Source organism: Aquarana catesbeiana, linkage group LG04, assembly GCF_042186555.1.
Source record: "Aquarana catesbeiana isolate 2022-GZ linkage group LG04, ASM4218655v1, whole genome shotgun sequence".
Taxonomy (NCBI): Eukaryota; Metazoa; Chordata; class Amphibia; order Anura; family Ranidae; genus Aquarana; species Aquarana catesbeiana.
The window spans coordinates 492,953,363-492,975,723 of record NC_133327.1 but is presented as its reverse complement, the minus strand read 5'-3'; the positions used below and the strand labels follow the sequence as shown (position 1 = coordinate 492,975,723).

General features: G+C 42.1%; 1 protein-coding gene across 1 annotated transcript in view; it reads right to left on the bottom strand.

The window, feature by feature from the left end:
- Positions 1-7,756: 7,756 nt before the first annotated feature.
- Positions 7,757-22,361, bottom strand: part of HNRNPLL (heterogeneous nuclear ribonucleoprotein L like) — a 129,320-nt gene continuing 114,715 nt past the window's right edge. Inside the window, exon 13 of the mRNA XM_073627687.1 lies at positions 7,757-14,266. Within this exon, the coding sequence (XP_073483788.1) occupies positions 14,211-14,266 (56 nt within the window). The 3' untranslated portion in view covers positions 7,757-14,210. The remainder of the gene's footprint in view (positions 14,267-22,361) is intronic.

The following is a 22,361-nucleotide window of genomic DNA, read 5'->3' as shown; positions in this document are numbered from 1 at the left end:
TAATGTATACGGATGGTGGTTAGAAGGAAGCAAGGGTAGAGAGGAAATGGGAATGGGATAGGAATCCACCAAATCAATAGTGGCCCATAGTAACTGGTGCGTTTCATGAAGATGAGCTAATGGAGCTATATTTGCTGCCGTATAATAAGCTTGCAGATTAGGGACTGAACAACCACCGTTGATCCTTCGAGCATATAAGATCTGTTTGTTGATTCGGAGTCGAGTGGATCTCCATATAAAATTTCAAGAGCTTGCGCTGTTGTATACTTAGAACATGCGAGGGAAGCGAGACTGGTAGAGACAGTTTTGGGAAGTAGGACATGTGGACCGCAGTGATCCTGCCGAACCAGGATAACGGAAGATGGGACCAGGAGGAGAGCATGTCATTCAAGTTTCGAATTAATGGCGGAAAATTGGCCTGATACAGTCCTTCATACCTGGGGGGAGCCGAATTCCCAAGTAAGGCAACGAGGGAAACCAGTTGTCAGGTACGGGTATGGAGAGAGAGATACTAAGAGGCCTCCTCTTGCGGCTAAGTGCAGCGCGCCCCTGGAGTTGGGAACAAGGAGCACGGTACTCAAAGAAGCACGGTTTGCCAGGGGCTTGCTTGAAGTCAGATGAGCTGGCCACTGAGGGATGACTATAGCAGGCTGATAGCCAGGGCTTTTTTTCAGGGGGAACTTGGTGGAACTCAGTTCCACCACCTCTGGCTCAGACCCTTTGGTGCCTGCTCACCACAATCGTAAACACAGAAGTCTGGTTTCTGTGTTTACAAGTGACAGCTCTGCACTCTGTATGTAATCCTGATATTTAATGCCCCTTTAAGACCCTCCTACTGTTTTCGTGAAATTTGACTGAACACACCCACTATTTGATGTGATTTGGAGGGTGTGTGTAGGGGTGGGGTTTTGTGGGGCCATGGTTAAGTTCCAGCACCTATTGTTTGAGAAAAAAAGCCCTGCTGATAGCAATAGCTGAGCTTGCTGTGTTTGGTAAGTGGAGAAACCAGGAGTCAGGCCAGAGGTCATACAGGACAAGTCAGTCCAGAAGCATATAAAACAGGGACAAGCCAAGGTCATACATAGGAGACAGGAACCGAAGCAAAGTCCAGATGCAAGCCGATGGTCAAACCGGGAGATCAGGAACAGAAGCAAAGTCCAGATGCAAGCCAAGGGTCAAACTGGGAGATCAGGAAGTGAGGTCAAGGCAAGCCGGGTCAATAACGGGTAGTCTACAGATCAGGAAACAGAATCACAAGGCACACAGGAAAGCTGAGATAATCCAGCAACATTCTGTTGCTAATGGCTGGCTTAAATAGGGCTGTTGGCACCAGCGTCTGTCATGCCACTTGCACAGCGCCACGCGCGTCATATTGCGCGTGTGCCGATGTGCGTGCTAATGCACATCTTAGAACTCTCTGTGGGCGTCCATGTTGGTTCTGGGCAACATTGCCAGTTCTGCGACAGCCATGTCCCTGACACCAATGAAACGGGAAGGCAGTTTTTAAAGCCTCCAGTTCGGGGGATGAAAGATTAACTGACATTGCCTTAGACTTAGTGTGATTAATCTTAAGGCCCGAGAGGGACGCAAAAGTGTCTAGGAGGGATAGCACGTTAGGCAGGGAGACTCTGGGAGAGGTTAAAGTCATCAAGATATCATCAGCGAATAAATATATCCTTATGAGTAGATCCCGAAACTTTGATACCTTTTATATCTGGATGGGAGCAGACCGCCTCTGCCAAAGGTTCCAAGGCTAAAATAACTAAGAGCGGTGAAAGTGGACAGCCTTGGCGGGTACTCCTTCTAATGGGAAAAAGAGGCGACTCAAATCCATAATATTTAACTTTTGCCTGAGGAGAATCATATAACATCGATATCTAACTTGGAAATGAAGCACCAAAACTATAATAATGACGGAGCACCGACTTAAGATAAGGCGGCAACAGAGTATCAAATGCCTTAGGCACTTTGAGTGTTAGAAGCATTATCTTCAAAGAACGACTATGGGCAATATGGTGCAGCTGAATGATTCTCCTAATGGCATCTCCTGCCTGCTGTTGGGGAACAACACTTTTTGATTAAGCGAGGGAGAAACGAGTTTAGACGGTTGGCTAAAATTTTCATGTCTATATTAATAAGGAAAATGGGTCTAAAATTGGCCCAAGAGGAATGATCACGATCTGGTTTTGAGGAGCATACCGGTAACTATATTAGCAGTGAAGAGGTCTGCTGAAAAGGCCTTACCGCTTTTAACAGAATTATACATAGCTGTTAAATGAGGGGCTAGAACGTCTGCTAACTTCCTGTAATAAAGTGTGGTGAAGCCATCAGGGCCAGGCCATTTTCCCACCCTCAGATCTTTTATACATTGCAAAAGTTTGGATATTTGGATGTCACGATCCATAAGTGCTGTGTGCGCCGCAGATAGCCAAGGTAATGAAAGAACTTGTAAGAAATTGCCAGTATCCTGATCATTTATGAGTAGGGCCGAATATAATGTAGTGAGGCGATGGCGAAATTCATCCAAGATCCGGACTGGGTTACTAGTGAGAACGTTATGACGGGTACGTAAAATGATGGGAGTAAACTTAGGAGCAAAAGTGGGTAACCTGTTGGCCAGCATTGCATTCGGTTTATTAGCCTTGGCATGCCATTTCTGGCGGGACCAACGCAAACAGCATTCAGCTCATCTGTAAAGCACAAGTCCAGCTCTGCACAGGTCTGGTTCAAGAGCTTACGATTGGCGGGAGTAGGGGATTGTTTAAATGTAGTAGAAAGTGATTCAAGGCGGGTTTCTAATGTTTGCTGCAAGCATTGGCGTTCACGTTTGCGTTTTTGCTGGCAACTGAATGAATGGGCCCCTAAGTACTGCCTTATAGGCCTCCCAAAGGTTACAGGAGAGGAGACTGAGTTGGAATTAAGAGGGAAGTACTCCATTGAAGGTTTCAACAGGTCTGCCTGTATCTTTTTAAGGGACAAAAGCAAGTCATTTATAACCCAGGGGGAGTATTGGGGTTTACGTAGAATAGAACCATGACCATGACCATGGGGTAGCGAGAATAGACATGGAACATACCAAGGATAGAGGTTTTTGTGACATGAACATATGTTCAATTCGAGAATGGGAATGGTGTGGGTGAGAATAATGTGTATAGTCCCTACCCAAGGGATGGCGCTCCCTCCAAAGATCAACCAGGTCACAAGATTGTAGGGAATGAAGAAATTTCTTCACGTCGGGCAATTGAGCGGCGCGTTCCGAGGGATAGTTAGTGCAGGGGACAACCAACTAAGCCCGACTTCTCTGTTAGGACGGGCCCAAATGCAGAACCCACACGTGTTGAAGCAGTCAATGTATCAATAATAATAATAAAAAACAAACACTAACTACAAAGCATACACTATCTTCAGTGCAGTGAGCAGTATTTGAATGAAAAAGGCATCAGCAGCATGGCCTAGAACACTTGAGGATGACAGGTTATATCCGTCACTTACAGTCGGCAGCAGACTGTGGAAGGTAGAAGACCCGATAGGAGTGCCAGGTCTTTGTCAAGATGAGTATCTTGATTCAGCTGGGATGAGGCCGTCAGCCTACGGGTACCTCCTGATACCGTTGAGCCTGGAGAGAGCGATGGGCCTGGGAACCATGGTGGGATGCCTGGAATGACCTGTAAGGGGGTTGAGATGATCGTATGTGGGATGTTGAGGATGATGGTTCCGATTGAGAGGAGGGAAGCTCAAGGTGCAGTTCTTGAAAATGTTGCCGTGAAACTGATGGCTGCGATAGGTGAAGGAGAGTTTAAAGGGGAACCCCCACTTGTATTTAATAGCTTGGGTCTGCAAAATCTGTGGGTAGGGTTTCAAATTCCTCCGTTTGGTGATCGTGACCGGTGAAAGGTCTGTGAATAATTGAAGGGGGTGGCTCTGAAAAGAGAGATCAGAGCAGTCCCATGCTGCCTGTAGGAGTCACTCCTTGATGGGATAATAGTGGAATTTGATAATATCATCCCTAGGGGGGCCCTCCGTAGGTTTAGGCGCAAGGGATCTGTGGATACAATTGAATTCCAGGCGTTCAAGAGGAATCTTGGGCGCCAATTCCTGGAAGAAGGCGGTGGCAGTGCCTTGTAGATCAGGTATGACCTCTGGGACTCTGCGGATATCCCTGCAAGCCTCATTTTCTGCATCTTCCAGTTTATCTCAAAGGTTCTCAAGTTCAGCATTGAGTTTGGCAACTTCTTCCTCATGCCCCTCTAATACTGTAATTGCTAGAGCCATACGCTGCTCTAGTTGGTTTGTACGGTGGCCTAGCTCTTTAAAACCTATCATCAGGTCAGAAGAGAGCTTATGAGAGGCTGTTGATATCTCATCCCTCACTATTGTACGAAACTTGGACAGCAGAACATCATGATCCATGGTTTGTGGGCTTACCAAGCCCGTAGGAAATTGCTGCAGACTATCAGCTGGAGAGGCCAGATCTGCCGCCGAGAGCCGCGTGGTGTCATCAGGCTCAGGGGGCTCGGGCGCCATCTTGCCCTTTCGCTTTCCCCTTTTCTGTGGCAGGGGTTGATTTTTTTCTGGGTGCGCTGCTGCTGCTCATACCTGGGTGTACCAAGCATACCTACCAGATGCCTGGCTGTGTCCGCTGTCGGGTGAGCTGGATAGCTGGTGTCTGGGCTGTGATAGTGCAGTGTGAGCCGAGCTTCTATGGTCCAGTGGCACGGCGCGGAGAGACTATGCAGCCATCTTCCGCGGTCACGCGCATGCGCCCCTCGGCTGCCTCAGGCTTTCAGCAATGAGCTGAGAGGCTAAAGCCGGCCATATACGGTTCGGATCGAACCGTTAATGGGCAGGCTGAATGTACCAAGTTGAATCGATTAACTTGGGTACATCCAGGCTGCCAGATTCTCTTACGATTATCGCTAACAGCTACTATAGCCACTAGTGATAATCACGGTCTTCTCCCGGGAGCAGACAATTCCTCAGCAGAAGGGATTCCCCTATAAGCACTGTCTGTGTTGATGGGGGGATTTGCAGTATATGGCCTGCCTAAGCCAGCTGCCGATCAGGCATCTGGGTGGATACCAACATTATTGTAAGGATCCTTCCAGAGCCTGGTGCGGTTAAAGCCCACTGTCAGCTGATTTAGGGTCACAGGAGAGAACAAGTGCACTTCTGTGACCCAGAAAAATGGGCAAAAAAGCTTAGACCATACTTCCCTTTTAAAGAAGCCAAAGTGTCATGGCTGGCTGGAAGCATTTCTCAGCTAGCATAGCTTGATCTGTCCTAAAAGCTGGGGTGGGGACCGGCTGAGTCTTGCTTTCACCAATATACAGCTGGGCTTCTCAATTTTATGTTATCGAGAACTGGACTCAGCCAGTTCCCAGCCCTGCTACTGAGACAGATCATGCTCAGCTGGCTAGAGAAATGCTTACAGGCAGCCATGTCAAACTTTCCTCAGAAACATCAAAAAGGTAAGAAATCTCTTAACTTCTTGCCACCCAGCCACAGTACATTTACTAGGCAGGGCAGCACAGGCAGGCTGGACCATGTTCATGTCACTGGCTATAGCAGGATTTTGTCAACAAGTCCTGGCAATAATTTATGGTGTAGACTTGCTGTTTGGCTGTAGCCAATCACAGTACAGAGACCTGTGTTTGCATATACACAGGGCCCTGCACACAGATCAGTGATCTGGCCGTTTCTTCTCTCTGCAAAGCACAGAGAAAAACAGCCAGATCAGTTAGTTAAAGCAGCACACATTACAAATTGTTGGGCACAGTTAACCCCTTGATTGCCCCTAGATGTTAACCTCTTCCCAGCCAGTGTCATTAGTACAATGTCATTGTACAGCATTATCACTGTATAGGGTCATTAGCGAAATCAGGGTCAGTTTGTGACCCTCCCAGATTGCCCGCTGCCCTATCACAGTCCTAAGTAGCCGATCACTGCCATTACAGTATAGCATCTATAGCTGCGTAAAATTCCAGTATATACACCATAGACGCTATAACTTGCACACAAACCAATGAATATACACTTATTGGGATTGCTTTTCTTTTTAACAGGCATATAGCAGAATATATTTTGGCCTAAACTTATGAAGAAATTCGTTTTTTTTTTTACTGGATAGGTTTTATAACAGAAATTAGAGCAGAATCATTTTTTTTTTCATAATATTTGGTCTTTTTTTGTTTATGTAATAAAAACTAAAAAAAAACAGTGGTGATCAAATGTCACCAAGAGAAAGCTCTAAAGCGTAGTGTTGCATGACCGTGCAATTGCCAGTTAAAGTAGTGCAGTGCTGAATAGCAAAAAAACCTTGGTCATGAAGGGGGTAAAACCTCCTGGAGATAAACTGGTTAAAAAATGTTTTTAGATATGCTGTGTGAATAGCAGCACATAACATACATGTAGTGCATTTTTCTCAAGTGGAAATACATTTCACACTGAAATGTTGGGTTTGCTAAATACATGGCTATGTTTAGCTTATTAAAAACTTCTAAAACATGAAAATGTACCATTGGGTTATTGAAGCCAAACATAATTTTATAATCAACTGGCTAATATTAGTGCCCAAACCCAGGCCAATCAATGAGTAAGGATAATGTGCCTGTGGGTCAATATCCCGCCATATCTGGGGTATATAAGTAGTCCAAAAGAATTGATAAGCAAAGATGGCAGCACGTTTACTTGAGTATGCACCCTCCTTCCCCCTCACAGGCGCCCCAAGTTAAGTTCTGAGCACATTTGATATGATTGCAGTTAGTAAAATAACCACCTAGCATGAATTGCAGATGTGGAATAGATCTTCCACTATGTACCATGAGTAAGACAATCTTTCAACATAATTTTTACCTAGTTTTAACGCTTTCAACAAAACTAAAAGGTGGTCCAAGTTCAATATTTGCATGTTTGATCTGGACTTTATATATAAAAAACTGGTAAATCTGGAAGGATGAGCATGACATCATAGCTACCAGCTTTGTGGATTCTATTAGTGTGGCCAACTCAAAAAAAGTTCTATAACAAAAGGAAGGCAGAACAAAACTATATACTGTAGCTTGAGCTTCCCAGCCTTACAGTAATTTCTACAAAAAGTAGTCATTGGCACGAACAGCATCTATGATGATACCACTTGGGCTTTACAAAAAAAAAGCACACATCTAATCCTCCCAAACATTGCAAAAAAATGTGTAATTTTTTATTTGTTGAGAGGAAATCCCCCTTGTGTGCCATTAGGCATCCACCATTTTGACTCTGTTTACCAATTGATTGTGTATTGCAGTGGTCATCAACCCTGTCCTCAGGGCCCACTAACAGGCCAGGTTTGCAAAATAACTGAAATACATCACAGGTGATATCATTTGCTGCTCAGTGATTGCAGTATTCTAGTCTGCATCTCCCCAAGGTAATACATAAAACCTGGCCTGTTAGTGGGCCCGGAGGACAGGGTTGATGACCACTGGTGTATTGGCTCTGGGAGACCTTAGTGTGCCATATTGTATAGGGTACACTTATCTGCAGATCAGGTTTAGAATACCCAATATACATACCTTTTTACACACAGCATTTTGGGAGAATGATGGCAATAATGACATGCAGCAGCACTGTACTGATGATTTAACGAGCAATATGAATGACACTATTTGGACATTTATTGCGGTCATTATTCACACGGTTGTTGGTTTCAAGTTAGGACTCAACTGAAAGGACCTCTTATATTGACTGCAGCATAAACAGTAATACAACTGAAACAAAGCACTTTTTTATTTCTTTTATTAATAAGCAGATTTAGAAACATTATTATGTGGAGCCCTTTAAAAAAAGACAGAACTATGGGCGTGGTCAATGCCTACTTGTTTTTAAAGGAGCAGGGTGTCACCCTGATGCAGGCGTCACTGACCTATGTATTATAAGAGAATAGTGGACAATTTTAGACTTTACTCGCTGCATGCTTGTTCCAGGTCAGTGACTTTCTAAGCTTGAGTGGGGATGATACCTTGATAGCCTGCACTTTTAAAGTACAGTCTACAATCGTAGCTTTTACGTTTCTATCCTTACAGATTGCCTTTAAAAGAAGTAGAGAGAATCATTTGGGAATAACCACAAACTGTGTGCCCACTATAGTGGTTCTCTAACTCCAATTCTCACACTTCTGATTAACATTATTGTGTTTTCAGATTCAACATAATAATTTGCTCAGATGTAAATTTACAAAAAATAGGTTTCTTTATACATTGTAAAAGACGACTCGTATATTCACTTGTGACAGATATAACCACAATTAAAGAGTAGGCACATAATGTACATCACATGGTAAAAGCTAAAAACACTACTACAGTAACACTTGTCTATTCAGTCAACTAGATACCAAGAGAACAAGTTGTATCAATTTTTAGTTAATGTTTTGTCAAATATGAATTGCAAAAAAAAAAAAATGTTCCTTGTACCTGGACAGTTCTATGCCATCTGTCAGATGATTTATGTATAGCACATGACTCTAGTGGAGTAGAACATGGGGGGCAGAAGCTAAGGGAGGATCCAGGCTGGCCACGCACTGATTGTTTTTTTTCTTAGTCTGCAGGCCGAAAAAAAAACTCCTTCTTTCGTGGTATACAATACAGATGGAAAAATCCCACCTGCTGGGCATCCGTATCCTGATAGCCGGCGGCAGTGGCTTTTTAAATGTTCGAATTATGGCTACATCTAAATTGAGACACCTGCTGCTTTGCTGACAATTTTCCACTGAGCTCCTTTGATTTTTCAATCAAAGAATGTCAGGCGGGAGGGAGCCCAACTGGGCCACCCACAAAACTAATTTTGCCCTTTCATCGGGAACCAGACAAAAAACTCAAACAGCATATGGCCAGCTTAAACTGATTGAAAAGTAATTTTTTTTCTATTAACAAATATGTCATACTTGCTTGCTCAAAGGTTTTGCACAGAGCGGCCCAACCTCCTCTTCTAGCCATTGCTCATGGCTCCTCCTCTCTTCCGAGTACTCCCACAGCAAGCCGCTTCCTATGGGGGTACTCGTGCATGCTTGATCTCCAACTGGGCTGTGTGTGCCTATTAACACACAGCGTGACTCAGCCCCACCCCCTCCTTGCAGGATTTGATTGACAGCAGCAGGAGCCAATGGCCAGCACTGGAGAGATCGGGCTTAGGTAAGTTGGGGAGGGGGAGCTGACCATGGAATGTTTTTTTACCTTAATGCAGAAAAATACATTAGGGTAAAAAAACCTTAAGCCTTTACAACCACAATCTGCAGCATTTTTCCTGCCAATCAGGATCAATCCATAGAAGGGGTTCTGTAAAGCCTTCTGAGATATAAATCTGTTTGCAGATATTTAATTACCTCCTACTCAGCAGAGGACAGAAAGATTGTAGTCTTACAGATCACCCCTCCTATCCTTTACACAGCACTGTTTATTTAGATTCCTAAACTGACAAAATAATAGTAATACCACCTATAGCTTCATGATACACAAGGAGAAGCATCTTGTTTCTTTCCTTTGAACCTATAGAGTGTGGAGGAGTATTGAGAACCCCAAGTAGGCAGAAAAGTATCTGGACAGGAAAGGGTGTTTCTACCTTCACAGAGAAACAACCTGGAAGGGAATGGGAGACAGACTGGAGGAGAGACACTGACACACTGGAACAGATTTACAAACAAACTGAGATAAAAGGTCTCCTTTTTTATGGTTCCATGTTTGAATGGTGACTTTATTTCTGCAACAGAATGACAGCAGCCACTTATATAAAAAAAAAAAATTACTGCATATACAAGGACTAGCAAAAAAAAAAAAAAAAAAAAAAAAAAGAAAAAAAAAAAAAAAAGGAGGTAGCATTCAAGCATACAGCCGCCAGGAGCTGGATTTTGTATTGGACAACTGAAATCAAAGCAAGAGAAAGGATTGTTAAACCTACATTTTTTTTGTGGTGATAGTATCTGGACAATCAAAATACACAATGCTTTGTGCAATATAAGAGGTGACTGCTAAAGCTATAAGTGGTATTATAGGAATCTGAGTGAACTGTGCTGTGCAAAGGGTAGGAGGGGTGATCATTAAACTACAATTGTTCTGTGTATGTATGTACGTGTGGAAGTCAAGCATCGAGAGAGCAGTGCAGCGACTGTAGCGATCCCTAAGGGTGTGCGCTGATATCTAAAGAATTATAGTTGTTTGTAAATGAACAGAAGGAAATTTGAAATGTCAGGACCTTTAATGATCCCAGTGTTAAATACAAATGCAAAATAAATGTAAAATGTTATATCTGCAAACTTGGGTCTCATGATATTAAAGCCATTTTTTTTTAATAGCACATCTATTCCTCTTAACCACTTAAGGACTAGCCTCGTTTTGGAATTTAGGTGTTTACATGTTTAAAAGAGTTTTTTTTGCTAGAAAATTACTTAGAACCCCCAAACATTATAATTGTTTTTTTTTTCTAACACCCTAGAGAATAAAATGGCAGTTATTACAATACTTTTTTTCACACCGTATTTGCGCAGTGGTCTTACAAGTGTACTTTTTTTGGAAAAAATTCACTTTTTTGAATAAAAAAATAAGACAACAGTAAAGTTAGTCCAATTTTTTTTTATATTGTGAAAGATAATGTTACATCGAGTAAATTGATACCCAACATGTCACGCTTCAAAATTGCGCCCGCTCGTGGAATGGCGTCAAAAACCTCCATAGGCGACGTTTAAAAACTTCTACAGGTTGCATGTTTTGTGTTACAGAGGAGATCTAGGGCTAGAATTATTGCTCTCGCTCTACCGGTCGCGTCGATACCGCACATGTGTGGTTTGACCACCATTTTCATATGCGGGCACTACTCATGTATGCATTCGCTTCTGCGCGCGAGCTCGTCGGGACGGGGCGCTTTAAACATTTTTTTCTTATTTATTTTACTTGATTTTATTTATTATTTCACTGTTTTTTTTAAAAAAAAAATTGGGTCACTTTTATTCCTATTACAAGGAATGTAAACATCCCTTGTAATAGAAAAAAGAATTAAGAAGAAGAAAGAATTGGACTAAAATGCAAAAAAAAAAATTTGTAATTTGAAAAAATGACATTGGAGAAATGTGGCTTTAAGACGTATGGGCGTAAGTGACGTTTCCGCCCTCCTATGGTATGGAGACGGGTGGGGCCATCTTCCCCTCACTCATCTCCACACCACAGACGTGAAAGGTCCCGATCGCCGCTTACCGGTGGCACCTCTCCTGCCGCCGATAACGGTGATCTTGCGGTGAATCCGCCACAGAGACCACCATTATCATAAACAGAACCGCCGGCTCTAAAGATGAATACCTCGCTTGTGGCAGCAGCTGCTGCCGTTACCGAGATATCACTCTTCAAACTGATGACATATATCTACGTGAGCCGGTCGGTAAGTGGTTAAGATGCTTTCCGATGGAAAATTCCCCAGTTTTGTGTGAATGATGACATGGGGTACTGCCACTAATCAGTTGTTTGAAATGTGCAGCTTTTCAGAGTTGATAAACTAAAGACAAAATAGGCTGTTCACTTGCAAGGGGAGTTGCATTTTGCTAGGGAACTTGCTCCAAAGCTAAGTGAAAGAGGTGAAGCTCTGCTGACTTCCATTATCCAATCACATGGAAGTGGAAATGCTGTTTTTTTATTTTGATTATATGTGATCGGGAATTCTCTGCAAAATGAAAACTTCACCACATTCACCAAGCTTTGGGAAAAATTCCTGTGTAAATTGCAACTTCTCTTGCAAAGTGAACAGTCCATTTGCTTTTTAGTAAATCAACCCCATTGTTCCACTTCTCTTTGTATTTTAATGTGTTTTCCAGGCCATGCAATGTTGCATCAGAATAAGCTGGACAGGCCTGAGCAGTGAGGCATCCAAGCTGAATGACACAGTTCAAACAGCTGATTAACAATGAAAAAGAAACATGACTAGATGTCTTCACTTTAAACAAAAGGAAAGATGTTTCTTCGACCTTCAATCTTAAAAATGGAAAGCACATTTTATCAGATGCTAAAAAGCATAAATAATGCTCAAATTAAAATATGTAAAACTTTCTGAAAAAGTCTAAATACCTGCCTTTAACCACTTGCCAACCAGGCCAAATCTGACATTTCTCTCCTACGTGTAAAAATCATATTTTTTTTGCTAGAAAATTACATAGAACCCCCAAACATAATAAGTTTTTTTTAGCAGATACCCTAGAGAACACAATGGTGGTCATTGCAACTTTTTATCTCGCACAGTATTTGTGCAGCAATTTTTCAAAGGTTTTTTTTTTTTTTTTTTTTTAAAGCACAAAACTGTTTGTTTTTTTTGTTTTTTTTTTGAAAAAAAAAAAAAACAGTTTTGTGCTTTAAAAAAACAAAAAAAAAACCAAAAAAACAAAACACAGTAAGGTTAGCCCAATTTTTTTTGCATAATGTGAAAGATGAAGTTATGCAGAGTAAATAAATTCCCAACATGTCACACTTCAAAATTGCACACGCTTGTGGAATGGCACCAAACTTCGGTACTTAAAAATCCCCATAGGCAACGCTTTCAAATTTTTTTACTGGTTACATGTTTTGCGTTACAGAGGAGGTCTAGGGCTAGAATTATTTCTCTCGCTCTAACGTTCGCGGTGACACCTCATATGTGTGGTTTGAACACCGTTTTCATATGTGGGCGGGACTTGTGTATGCATTCGCTTCTGCTCTTGTTTGACAATTAAAAAAAAAATAAAAAATTATATATATATCCCTTTTACAAGGGATGCTTACATTCCTTGTAATAGGAATAAAAGTGATCAAAAAAAAAATTATATAAATATATATATCACTTTTATTCCTATTACAAGGAATGTAAACATCCCTTGTAAAAGGGATATAGCATCACAAGTCCTCTTTACAGTGAGATATGGGGTCTAAGACCCTCACATCTCACTTCTAGGCTAGGAAGCCTGATATAAAAAAACAAAACAAAACAAAAAAAAAATGATCTGTAGCTGCAGGCATCATTCAGATATCCCTGCACAAAGCCCAGGACATCATATGACGTCGAGCGGTCGGCAAGTGGTTGATAACGCTGCACTAATAACATGGATGTTTTCAAAATGTATTTCCAATTATGCACATGGATGACTACAGTATTTATGAAATGTAGACTACCTACTTTGTATCACTTGATATTTATATAATTTCCTAATAAACCCTTTCCTATGAAACAAAGCAAATTTCCTGGTTTACTGGAAAACCCCAGTCATTTATTTACCCCTCTGTGTAGTTACATGAAGGGGTTCCCAACTCCCATAGCCCCATCATAAAAAGTATTAAAAAGCCTTTCTTGTCAGGACTACAAAACTAGACTTCCTCAGGAAATGATAATGGAGGTTGTAGCTACTAGTAAAACCCAAAAGCTGGCATGGGGGACCCTTCACGTTACTACAGAAAGGGCTATGAAAGAAAGTTATGTAAAACTGGATATCCTCTTTAGGACCAACACAATGCACATTATTACAAATGTATTGAAATAATTCTGTGTATCACAAAGAAATTAAGGCTACTTTCACACCGGGGTGGGGGTGTGTTAGCAGTAAAGCGCCGCTAGTTTTAGCTCCGCGTTACCCTCATTTTAGCAGCGCTTTTCGCCCGCTAGTGGGGGCACTTTTAATACTCGCTAGCGGCCGAAGAAAGGGTTTAAAAGCGCCTGTGTTGCGGCACTGCCAAGCGCTTTGCAGCCGATTCGACGGGGTGTTTTGCAGCGGTGTATACACTGTTGCCAAACCGCCCCAAAAATGCTGCTTGCAGGACTTTTTTTCTCGTCCTGCCCCAGTGTGAAAGCACTCGGGAGGCATGAGAGGCGCTTTACAGGCGATATTTTTAGCGCTAAAAAGCCCGAAAAGCGCCTCAGTGTGAAAGGGGTCTTAGTGAGAATGCATACATGCAAATTAAAAGCAGCATTATATATTTCTATATACATAAAACAAAACCACCAGTCAGGCGTTCTATATAAGGAGACTAAAACTTCAACCCATGAGAATTACTGGTAATGAAAATTTGCAAGATATTCAAATACATTTTGTTAAAGTTATATCCCATAATTCAATTTTAAATTAAGCTAACATTTACAATAAAAACATGTAGTGCTGCTTTAAACATCTAAGAACATATATTCAATACAAGGCATTGTTAACCATGCAGAGTACAAAAGTTCTGCGATACTCTTGTTTAAAGATGGGAAGAGGTAGAGAAACACAGCTTCAATGTATATGGATTGGAACCATCTGTGGAAGAAAAAAAAAAATTAACTTTTTAGTCAGGTATGCATGGCAAAATATAGGAAAGTTACAAATTATTATTCTGCTTCCAATAAGAGCCCTTGCACACTGGGGCGGGGGGCGGCGTCGGCGGTAAAACGCCGCTATTATTAGCGGCGTTTTACTGTCGGTATGCGGCCGCTAGTGGGCGGTTTTACCCCCCGCTAGCGGCCGAGAAAGGGTTAAATACCACCGCAAAGCGCCTCTGCAGAGGTGCTTTGCCGGCGGTATAGCCGCGCCGTCCCATTGATTTCAATGGGCAAGAGCGGTAAAGGAGCGGTATACACACCGCTCCTTCACCGCTCCGAAGATGCTGCTGGCAGGACTTTTTTTACCGTCCTGCCAGCGCATCGCTCCAGTGTGCAAGCCCTCGGGGCTTGCACACTGGAATGAAAGCAGCAGCACTTTCGGGGCGGTTTGCAGGCGCTATTATTAGCGCAATAGCGCCTGCAAACCGCCCCAGTGTGCAAGGGCTCTAAAAAAAGCGTATACACATGTACATATATTTTTGTGCAACTAGTTACTGTATTTTACGATTGCTGCAGAAACATCCGAAGTGTAAACTGCTTAAAAATTACTCTGTCAGTAGTTTTAAATGTTGTATAAATAAAGCTTGGTCTGTAGAAAATACAAATAATACAAATACAAAAATACCTAATACTTAGAGCTTCAGGAGTTATCAGATAGAACCACAGCACACACAGGGCTTAAAAAGAAGTCTGATGCTGAAGATTTTTCAGTAGCCTAGCAGCTTAAAGTGATTTTTTTTTTTTTTTTGTTTAAAAACAGACTTTACAAACATATTATACTTACCTGCTCTGTGAAGTGGTTTGAACAGGGCAGCCCAGATCCTCTTCTCGGGTCCCTCTTCGGCAATCCTTGCCCCTCCCTCCTGATGAGTACCCCCACAGTAAGCAGCTTGCTATGGGGACACCTGTGCCGAGCCACAGCTCCCTGTGCCCATTCAGACATGGAGCCGTGGCCCGGTCCCCTTTCTCTCATTGGCTGACCGACTTTGATTGACAGCTGCGGGAGCCAATGGCACCATGCTGCTGTCTCAGCCAATCATGAGGAGGGGAGTCTCGGGCAGCTGAGAAACTGAGACCCCTCTTTGCCAATCCCTCTACTGGTCTCCATTCAGCATCCTCCACCCCTCTCTGCCAATCCCTCCACTGGCCTAAAAAAAAGGTTGCTCCGGAGCTGTGTGCAGTTCCTGGTGGTATCTCAGCCCGCAGTCTCGGTTGGTGGCACGGATCGGACTGATGGTTATTTCGTACACTGCAGGGCCGGCGATCTGTGCGGTGTGCCCCGGACTGAGCAACAGAGGGCGATCGGAGCGATGGCAGAGAAGCAGCGGGCGGAGAGCCAGTTCTGAGGACGGTCTTCTTCCTGTATTGCTACACAGTGGCATATACTATGGATGCTCTTAACCCTAGGAGGGGGGAGAAGAATCTGGTGAGTGCAGCCGCAATAGGAACAGGAACTAAGATATGCACGGTGTGTTCACTCACTGAAAAGTCCATCAGACTAGAAAGAGGATTTTCTTCACGGGCACAAGAGCACTTTATAATTCATAATTTATTTATGTTTAGTAATTTTGTTTTTTTTTTTTGATGATTTTTATCAATTTATTTGAAATGGACAATATGGAAATGCAGACATAGAAAATCTGCCTGTTGTAGGTTTAATAACACTAATAGCACTTTAGAAAGCATATTAATTACATTGCACCTTAAATTGTTTCAGTATGCACAATCATTTATTTAGTGTTTTATTATTTCTTTCTTTTATTCTAACGGGTATCAGATACAAGCATATTAATTACAATTGCACCTTAGAGTATTTGAGCACGCACAACAGTTTTTATAGTACTTTAATTTTTAACGGTTATCATATATTGATTTTCCACACCAAGGATCACACACTTTGGTTGATTTTAGTTTCAATGCAAGACCACACTGTATAAGTAATTTTTGGCTTAGTTTATTTTGCATTATACACTTATAATTTACAGGGTGTAATATCTTCTTAGTCTTTAGGATTTTTCCAAAGGAAGCAGCTTAAGTATTTTTACACCACTATGTGTTAGCAGTAGATCAGCTCCATATCTACTTTGGTTTCCTAGCTAAGAAACTCCTGCAACATCGCTGCATCTAGATCAGTGGTTCTCAACTCCTGTCCTCAGGACCCACTAACAAGCCAGATTTTAACCTTTTGACATCCGCGCTATAGCCGAATGACGGCCACAGTGCGGACCTGAATTTCCGGGAGGCCGTCATACGACGGCCTCCCCTGTGCACTGAGACTCGGATGATCACCGATCCGAGTAAGGGGCCGGTCCTGGCCCCTTACCATGTGATCAGCTGTCAGCCAATGACAGCTGATCCCATGATCAAAACAAAAGCTCTGTGATCGTTATTTTTCTCCTCACGCTGACAGCGCGAGGAGAAATAAAGCCGATCACCGGTTCATCTGCAAGGGACATTGGTCCCGAAGAGGAAGAGGCAATTATGTCTCATCTATGCCACCTCACAGTGCCCACCAGTACCACCTATCAATGCCCATGAGTGCCACCTATCAATGCCCACAAGTGCCACCTATCAATGCCCACCAGTGGTGCCAATCAGTGCAACCTAGCAGTGCTGCCTATCAGTGTAACCGATCAGTGCCCATTATTGCCACCCATCAGTGCCCATAACTGCCACCCATCAGTGCCCATCACCTATCGGTGCCTATCACAGCCACCTCATCAGTGTACATCAATGAAGGAGAAAAATTACCCGTTTTAAAATTTTATAACAAAATATAAAGAAATTTTTTTTTTTTTTTTTTTTTTTTTTAATTCGGTCTTTTTACATTTTTTTTAACAAAAAATAAAAACCGCAAAGGTGATCAAATACCACCAAAAGAAAGCTCTATTTGAGGGAAAAATATGATAAAAATTTAATTTGGGTACAGTGTTGTATGACCGCGCAAATGTCATTCAAAGTGCTTCAGCGCTGAAAGCTGGTTAAGTATTACGTTTAGGAGATGCAAACCTGGCCTGTTAGTGGGTCCTGAGGACAGAGGTTGAAAACCACTGATCTAGATGGACCTCAGGTAAGGATTGGGGGGCTGCTGCACACAGAAGGCTTTTTATCCTAATGCATTAAGATAAAAAGCCTTTGCCTTTACAATCATTTTAACAGACTAATGTTCAGTGGTACAGGCAGCAGAAAAGGTAAGCACCAAGAATTTTTCTCAGGCTGCTCCTGAGGATGCTGCATCTGAATGAAAAAATGTGTTAGGTGAAACTCCCGGTTACGTCACTTCTGCTCTTGTGGAACGCACGCTGGAAAGCCAGCAGGGCTTCCTGGTTTATTACTGTAGATGCTGGACCTACCTTAACACACTGTGTGCATGTTTACCTTGTTTTATGGTTTGAATTAACATTATTTTACTATGAGCAGCTTCCCCTTTCCTTTTTAATGTTGTTTATGCTAAAGCCTGGAGGTTCTGGAAGACAGGCAGTGATGGCAGCCAGTGGCACCCTTGGCTTCATCTTTGACTGACCATATGTGGTTCTAGCACCAAAGTGGCAACGGTTTCCAGTCTTTCAGGTGCATATTACAAAAAAGCATTTTGTGACTTTCTTGTGCAAACAAGGAGTCAATTCAATCTGGTGAGTATGGTATATGTTGGCACACGGTGGAGTGGAGCATACATTGTTACAATCTTGTCACGCATGTGGAAGATATGGAACACTGAACATAAGCTTTTTGATATGGAACTTTTATGGACACTTATTTAAATTTGCATATTTTAAGTGCGAGTGCTGTTTTATTTTTGCTTTGGACTTTTTTTTTTTTTTTACAAGTTTCTTATTTATCTAGCAACAGGGTTGATTTAAATTGATGCATGTTCTATGTGCAGTTTTTTCAAGTACTTGCCGATACCGATTATCGATACCTTTTTAAATGTCATGTGACAGTTTTCATAGCACAATACAGACTAATGATATCTTCTTATGCAGCACTGATGGGCACTGATAGGTGGCGCTAATATGCAGCACCGACGGGCAGTGATGAGGCAGCACTGATGGGGTGGCACCGATGAGGCGGCACCGATGGGGTGGCACTAATAGGTGGCAATGATGGGAACTGACGGGTGGCACTGATGGGCAGGCACTGAAAGGCACTTGCTAAAATGACTCCGAAATTCAAGACATAGCTGGGTGTAATAAGATGTCCGATTGGATTGTTGTAATTGTTGAAAAAAATCTGATGGACTCTATAACAATCTGATCTGTAATTGTGATTGGTGCGCGCTCCCGCCCTGGCACGCTTGTGCATTCGTCCAAATCTGCTGGTCTATCATAAGACTGCTACTAGTCACATCATAGAATGTGTGGAACGCATCGCGCTGTAGAACGCATCGTGCATGCGCAGTAAGGTTTTTTTTTTTTTTTTGGTCGGAACGTCACTTCCGTTGCACAATCTGATAGGTAGTGGTAATCTGATAGAACAGCACGCTGACTCCCTCTGTCTTCTCTCCGCCCACTTCCGGGAGGTATCAGCATTAAGCATCGGAGCATTTGCACGAGTACAAGTACTCATGCAAATGCTCGGTATCGCCACCGACACTAGTATCAGCGCAACCCTAGTATATACAGTGAGGGGAAAAAAGTATTTGATCCCCTGCTGATTTTGTAAGTTTGCCCACTGATGAAGAAATGATCAGTCTATAATTTTAATGGTCGATCTTAACAGTGAGACAGAACAACAAAAATATCCAGAAAAATGCATTTAAAAAAAAGTTATAAATTGATTTGCATTTTAATGAGTGAAATAAGTATTTGATCCCCTATCAATCAGCAAGATTTCTGGCTCCCAGGTGTCTTCTACACAGATAACAAGCTGAGATTAGGAGCACTCTCTTAAAGGGAGTGCTCCTAATCACAGCTTGTTAACTGTATAAAAGACACCTGTCCACAGAGGCAAGCAGATTCCAATCTCTTCACCATGGCCAAGACCAAAGAGCTGTCCAAGGATGTCGGGGACAAGATTGTAGACTTACACAAGGCTGGAATGGGCTACAAGACCATCGCCAAGTAGCTTGGTGAGAGGGTGACAACATTTGGTGCGATTATTCGCAAATGGAAGAAAACGCAAAATAACCGTCAATCTCCCACGGTTTGTGGCTCCATGCAAGATCTCACCTTGTGGAGTTTCAATGATCATGAAAACGGAGGAATCAGTCCAGAACTACACGGGAAAATCTGGTCAATGATCTCAAGGCAGCTGGGACCATAGTCACCAAGAAAACAATTGGTAACACACTATGTCCTGAAGGACTGAAATCCTGCAGTGCCCGCAAGGTCCCCCTGCTCAAGAAAGCACACACAGGCCCATTTGAAGTTTGCTAATGAACATCTGAATGATTCAGAGGAGAACTGGGTGAAAGTGTTGTGGTCAGATGAGACCAAAATTGAGCTCTTTGGCATCAACTCAACTCGTCATGTTTGGAGGAGGAGGAATGCTGCCTATGACCCCAAGAACACCATCCCTACCATCAAACATGGAGGTGGAAACATTATGTTTTGGTGGTGGTTATCTGCTAAGGGGACAAGACAACTGCACGGCATCAAAAGGGACGAGGGACCATGTACCATCAATTCTTGGGTGAGAACCTCCTTCCCTCAGCCAGGGCATTGAAAATGGGATGTGGATATGTATTTCAGCATGACAATGACCCAAAACACATGGCCAGGGCAACAAAGGAGTGGTTTAAGAAGAAGCACATTAAGGTCCTGAAGTGGCCTAGCCATGTCAATGAAACCTTAATGACTTGGAGAGGATCTGCAAAGAGGAGTGAGACAAAATCCCTCCTGAGATGTGTGCAAGCCTGGTGCCCAACTACAAGAAACATCTGAACTCTGTGATTGCCAACAAGGGTTTCTCCACCAACTACTAAGTCATGTTTGACTAAGGGGTCAAATACTTATTTCACTCATTAAAATGCAAATTTGTGGTTATTCTATCTCTCAGTGTTAAAATAAACCGACCATTAAAATTAGACTGATCATTTCTTTGTCAGTGGGCAAATGTACAAAATCTGTAGGGGGATCAAATACCTTTTTCCCCTCACTATACATATCAAAAATCGTCCGGTTTAGAAGGACCTGGATACATTTTGTTACTTGTGTACCTGTCTGTTCAATAGAAGCTGGTCTTTAGAACCGTCATGTCAATAGGTTATGCTGGAAAACTAGCATTTAATCATTGCATGCGGGGTGTCCCCACTGCCAGAATACAAAAGATCAGCAGAAGAGATCTCTGCATCCACATTGCTTGGGTTGGTGCGGGGATCTGAAAGGTTTTTTTTTTTTTTTCCTTCGTTTAACCTGCTGGTTGGAATAAAAAACCTCAGCATGTAAACCCAGCTTTACTGTTGAGTTCTGTCAAAGAATTATTCTCTGGGATTCTAATACAAAACCGACCTGGAACACAATTTGTTTTGGTTCATTGTCTTGACAGTTTTTTAGCTATAGAGAGGATGTGGTTTAACTTTTAGTGCACATTTAGTGACAAGCTAATGCAAATGGTCACCTTCAGGAGCAATGTGGTTTATTAAGGAAACTTACATAGTGATATAGGCAACCACATACAAGTTTTTCAACTGAAAAAAGAATGTGTCCATTTCAGCTTTTCACAAACTGCAGCAATTTGAGCTCAATTGATATCAAAGTCCAAAGGACATGCTGTACAATATTGCCTCATTAGGGAGTAAATTTCCTTTATGTCTGCACAAAAGCAGAGCAATTCTCTGGATACAAATATTACTAATGTTGGCATATTCAAGTTAGTAAAAAAAAAAACAAAACAAAACAAAAAATAACCAGTATTAGGCCGCATGAATAACTACTCTCATGGTGAAAAAACTCCTTTAACACTGGCTTTCCAATCGGGTTTGCCTGTCAGTTTTTCAGGTAGACCTGATCGGAAACTCCATGGACAGACAGATGCAAACAGATGTGTGTCCATTACATCTGCTTACTTCCAAGTCCGTCCAGGTCAGGGAAAAAAAAAAAAAAAATATATAGAAAAAAAGGTTGCATCCTTCATTTCATTTTTCTGGATCTAAAACATGGTGGATCACCATATGGATGCAAGTCTGTTTTATTTCAGATGCCCATAGATCGCACACAGGTAGGGAAAGTTATCAAAATATAGAAAAAAGGTGACCAGGTGAATTTCACAACATACAGTGAAATCCATCCTGTTTTACTACACTTCGGCAGTGGATTTGTTTATGGATTCTCTGCTGAACAGACCCCAGGCAAGGCTTATGTAAAAGGATCCAAACCCTAAACTCTTCGAAATGTAACTGATCTCTTAAAAACGGTTTATTCACCCAACCTTTAAATAAAGCTTATTTAGGCAGAGTATTAAATCACATTTACTTCCTTTTAAACCCTTAAGCCTGGTTTATGTAAACTCATCCTTTTAATCAAAACGTAGCTGATTGTCTGTGAGCCTTCTCTAAATCACCCATGTCCTACTTAATGAAGTTTTAGTACCATTTTGCTTGATTTTGTGAGCAGATATCTGTGCCAATGTCTGCAGATCTCATTGCATTTTCCCTCCAGCAGTTTCAAAATGAGCTGGCAAAAGTTTATACCCAACATACAAGTAAAGATCAGCACAGAATCATAGTTCATGTTTTGGTGAATACAGTGACAGGTTGGCTTTACAAATAATGCACTGAAATTTATAGGATACCCATTTGCAAATTAGTTATTTTTAATTGCCAAATGGAGAAACCATGCTTATGTTTTTGTATAATCACTGCAGCAACCAGTTTATGAAAAATGAGCCATCCATAGTGGTTTTCTACATATGTATAATCTGCTTTTAAATTTTAAATTTGTTTTAGTTTGCAACTAGTTTTGCATATGGTGAAAGACATGCCAACCAGCTTATCTCAGATTGCAAAACAACTGAAGCACTGTCAGGGCTGGGCTCTCAGCCCTTCCTTCTCTGTACTCAGCTGTCAGTTAATTGCCAGTACGCATTGTTCCACA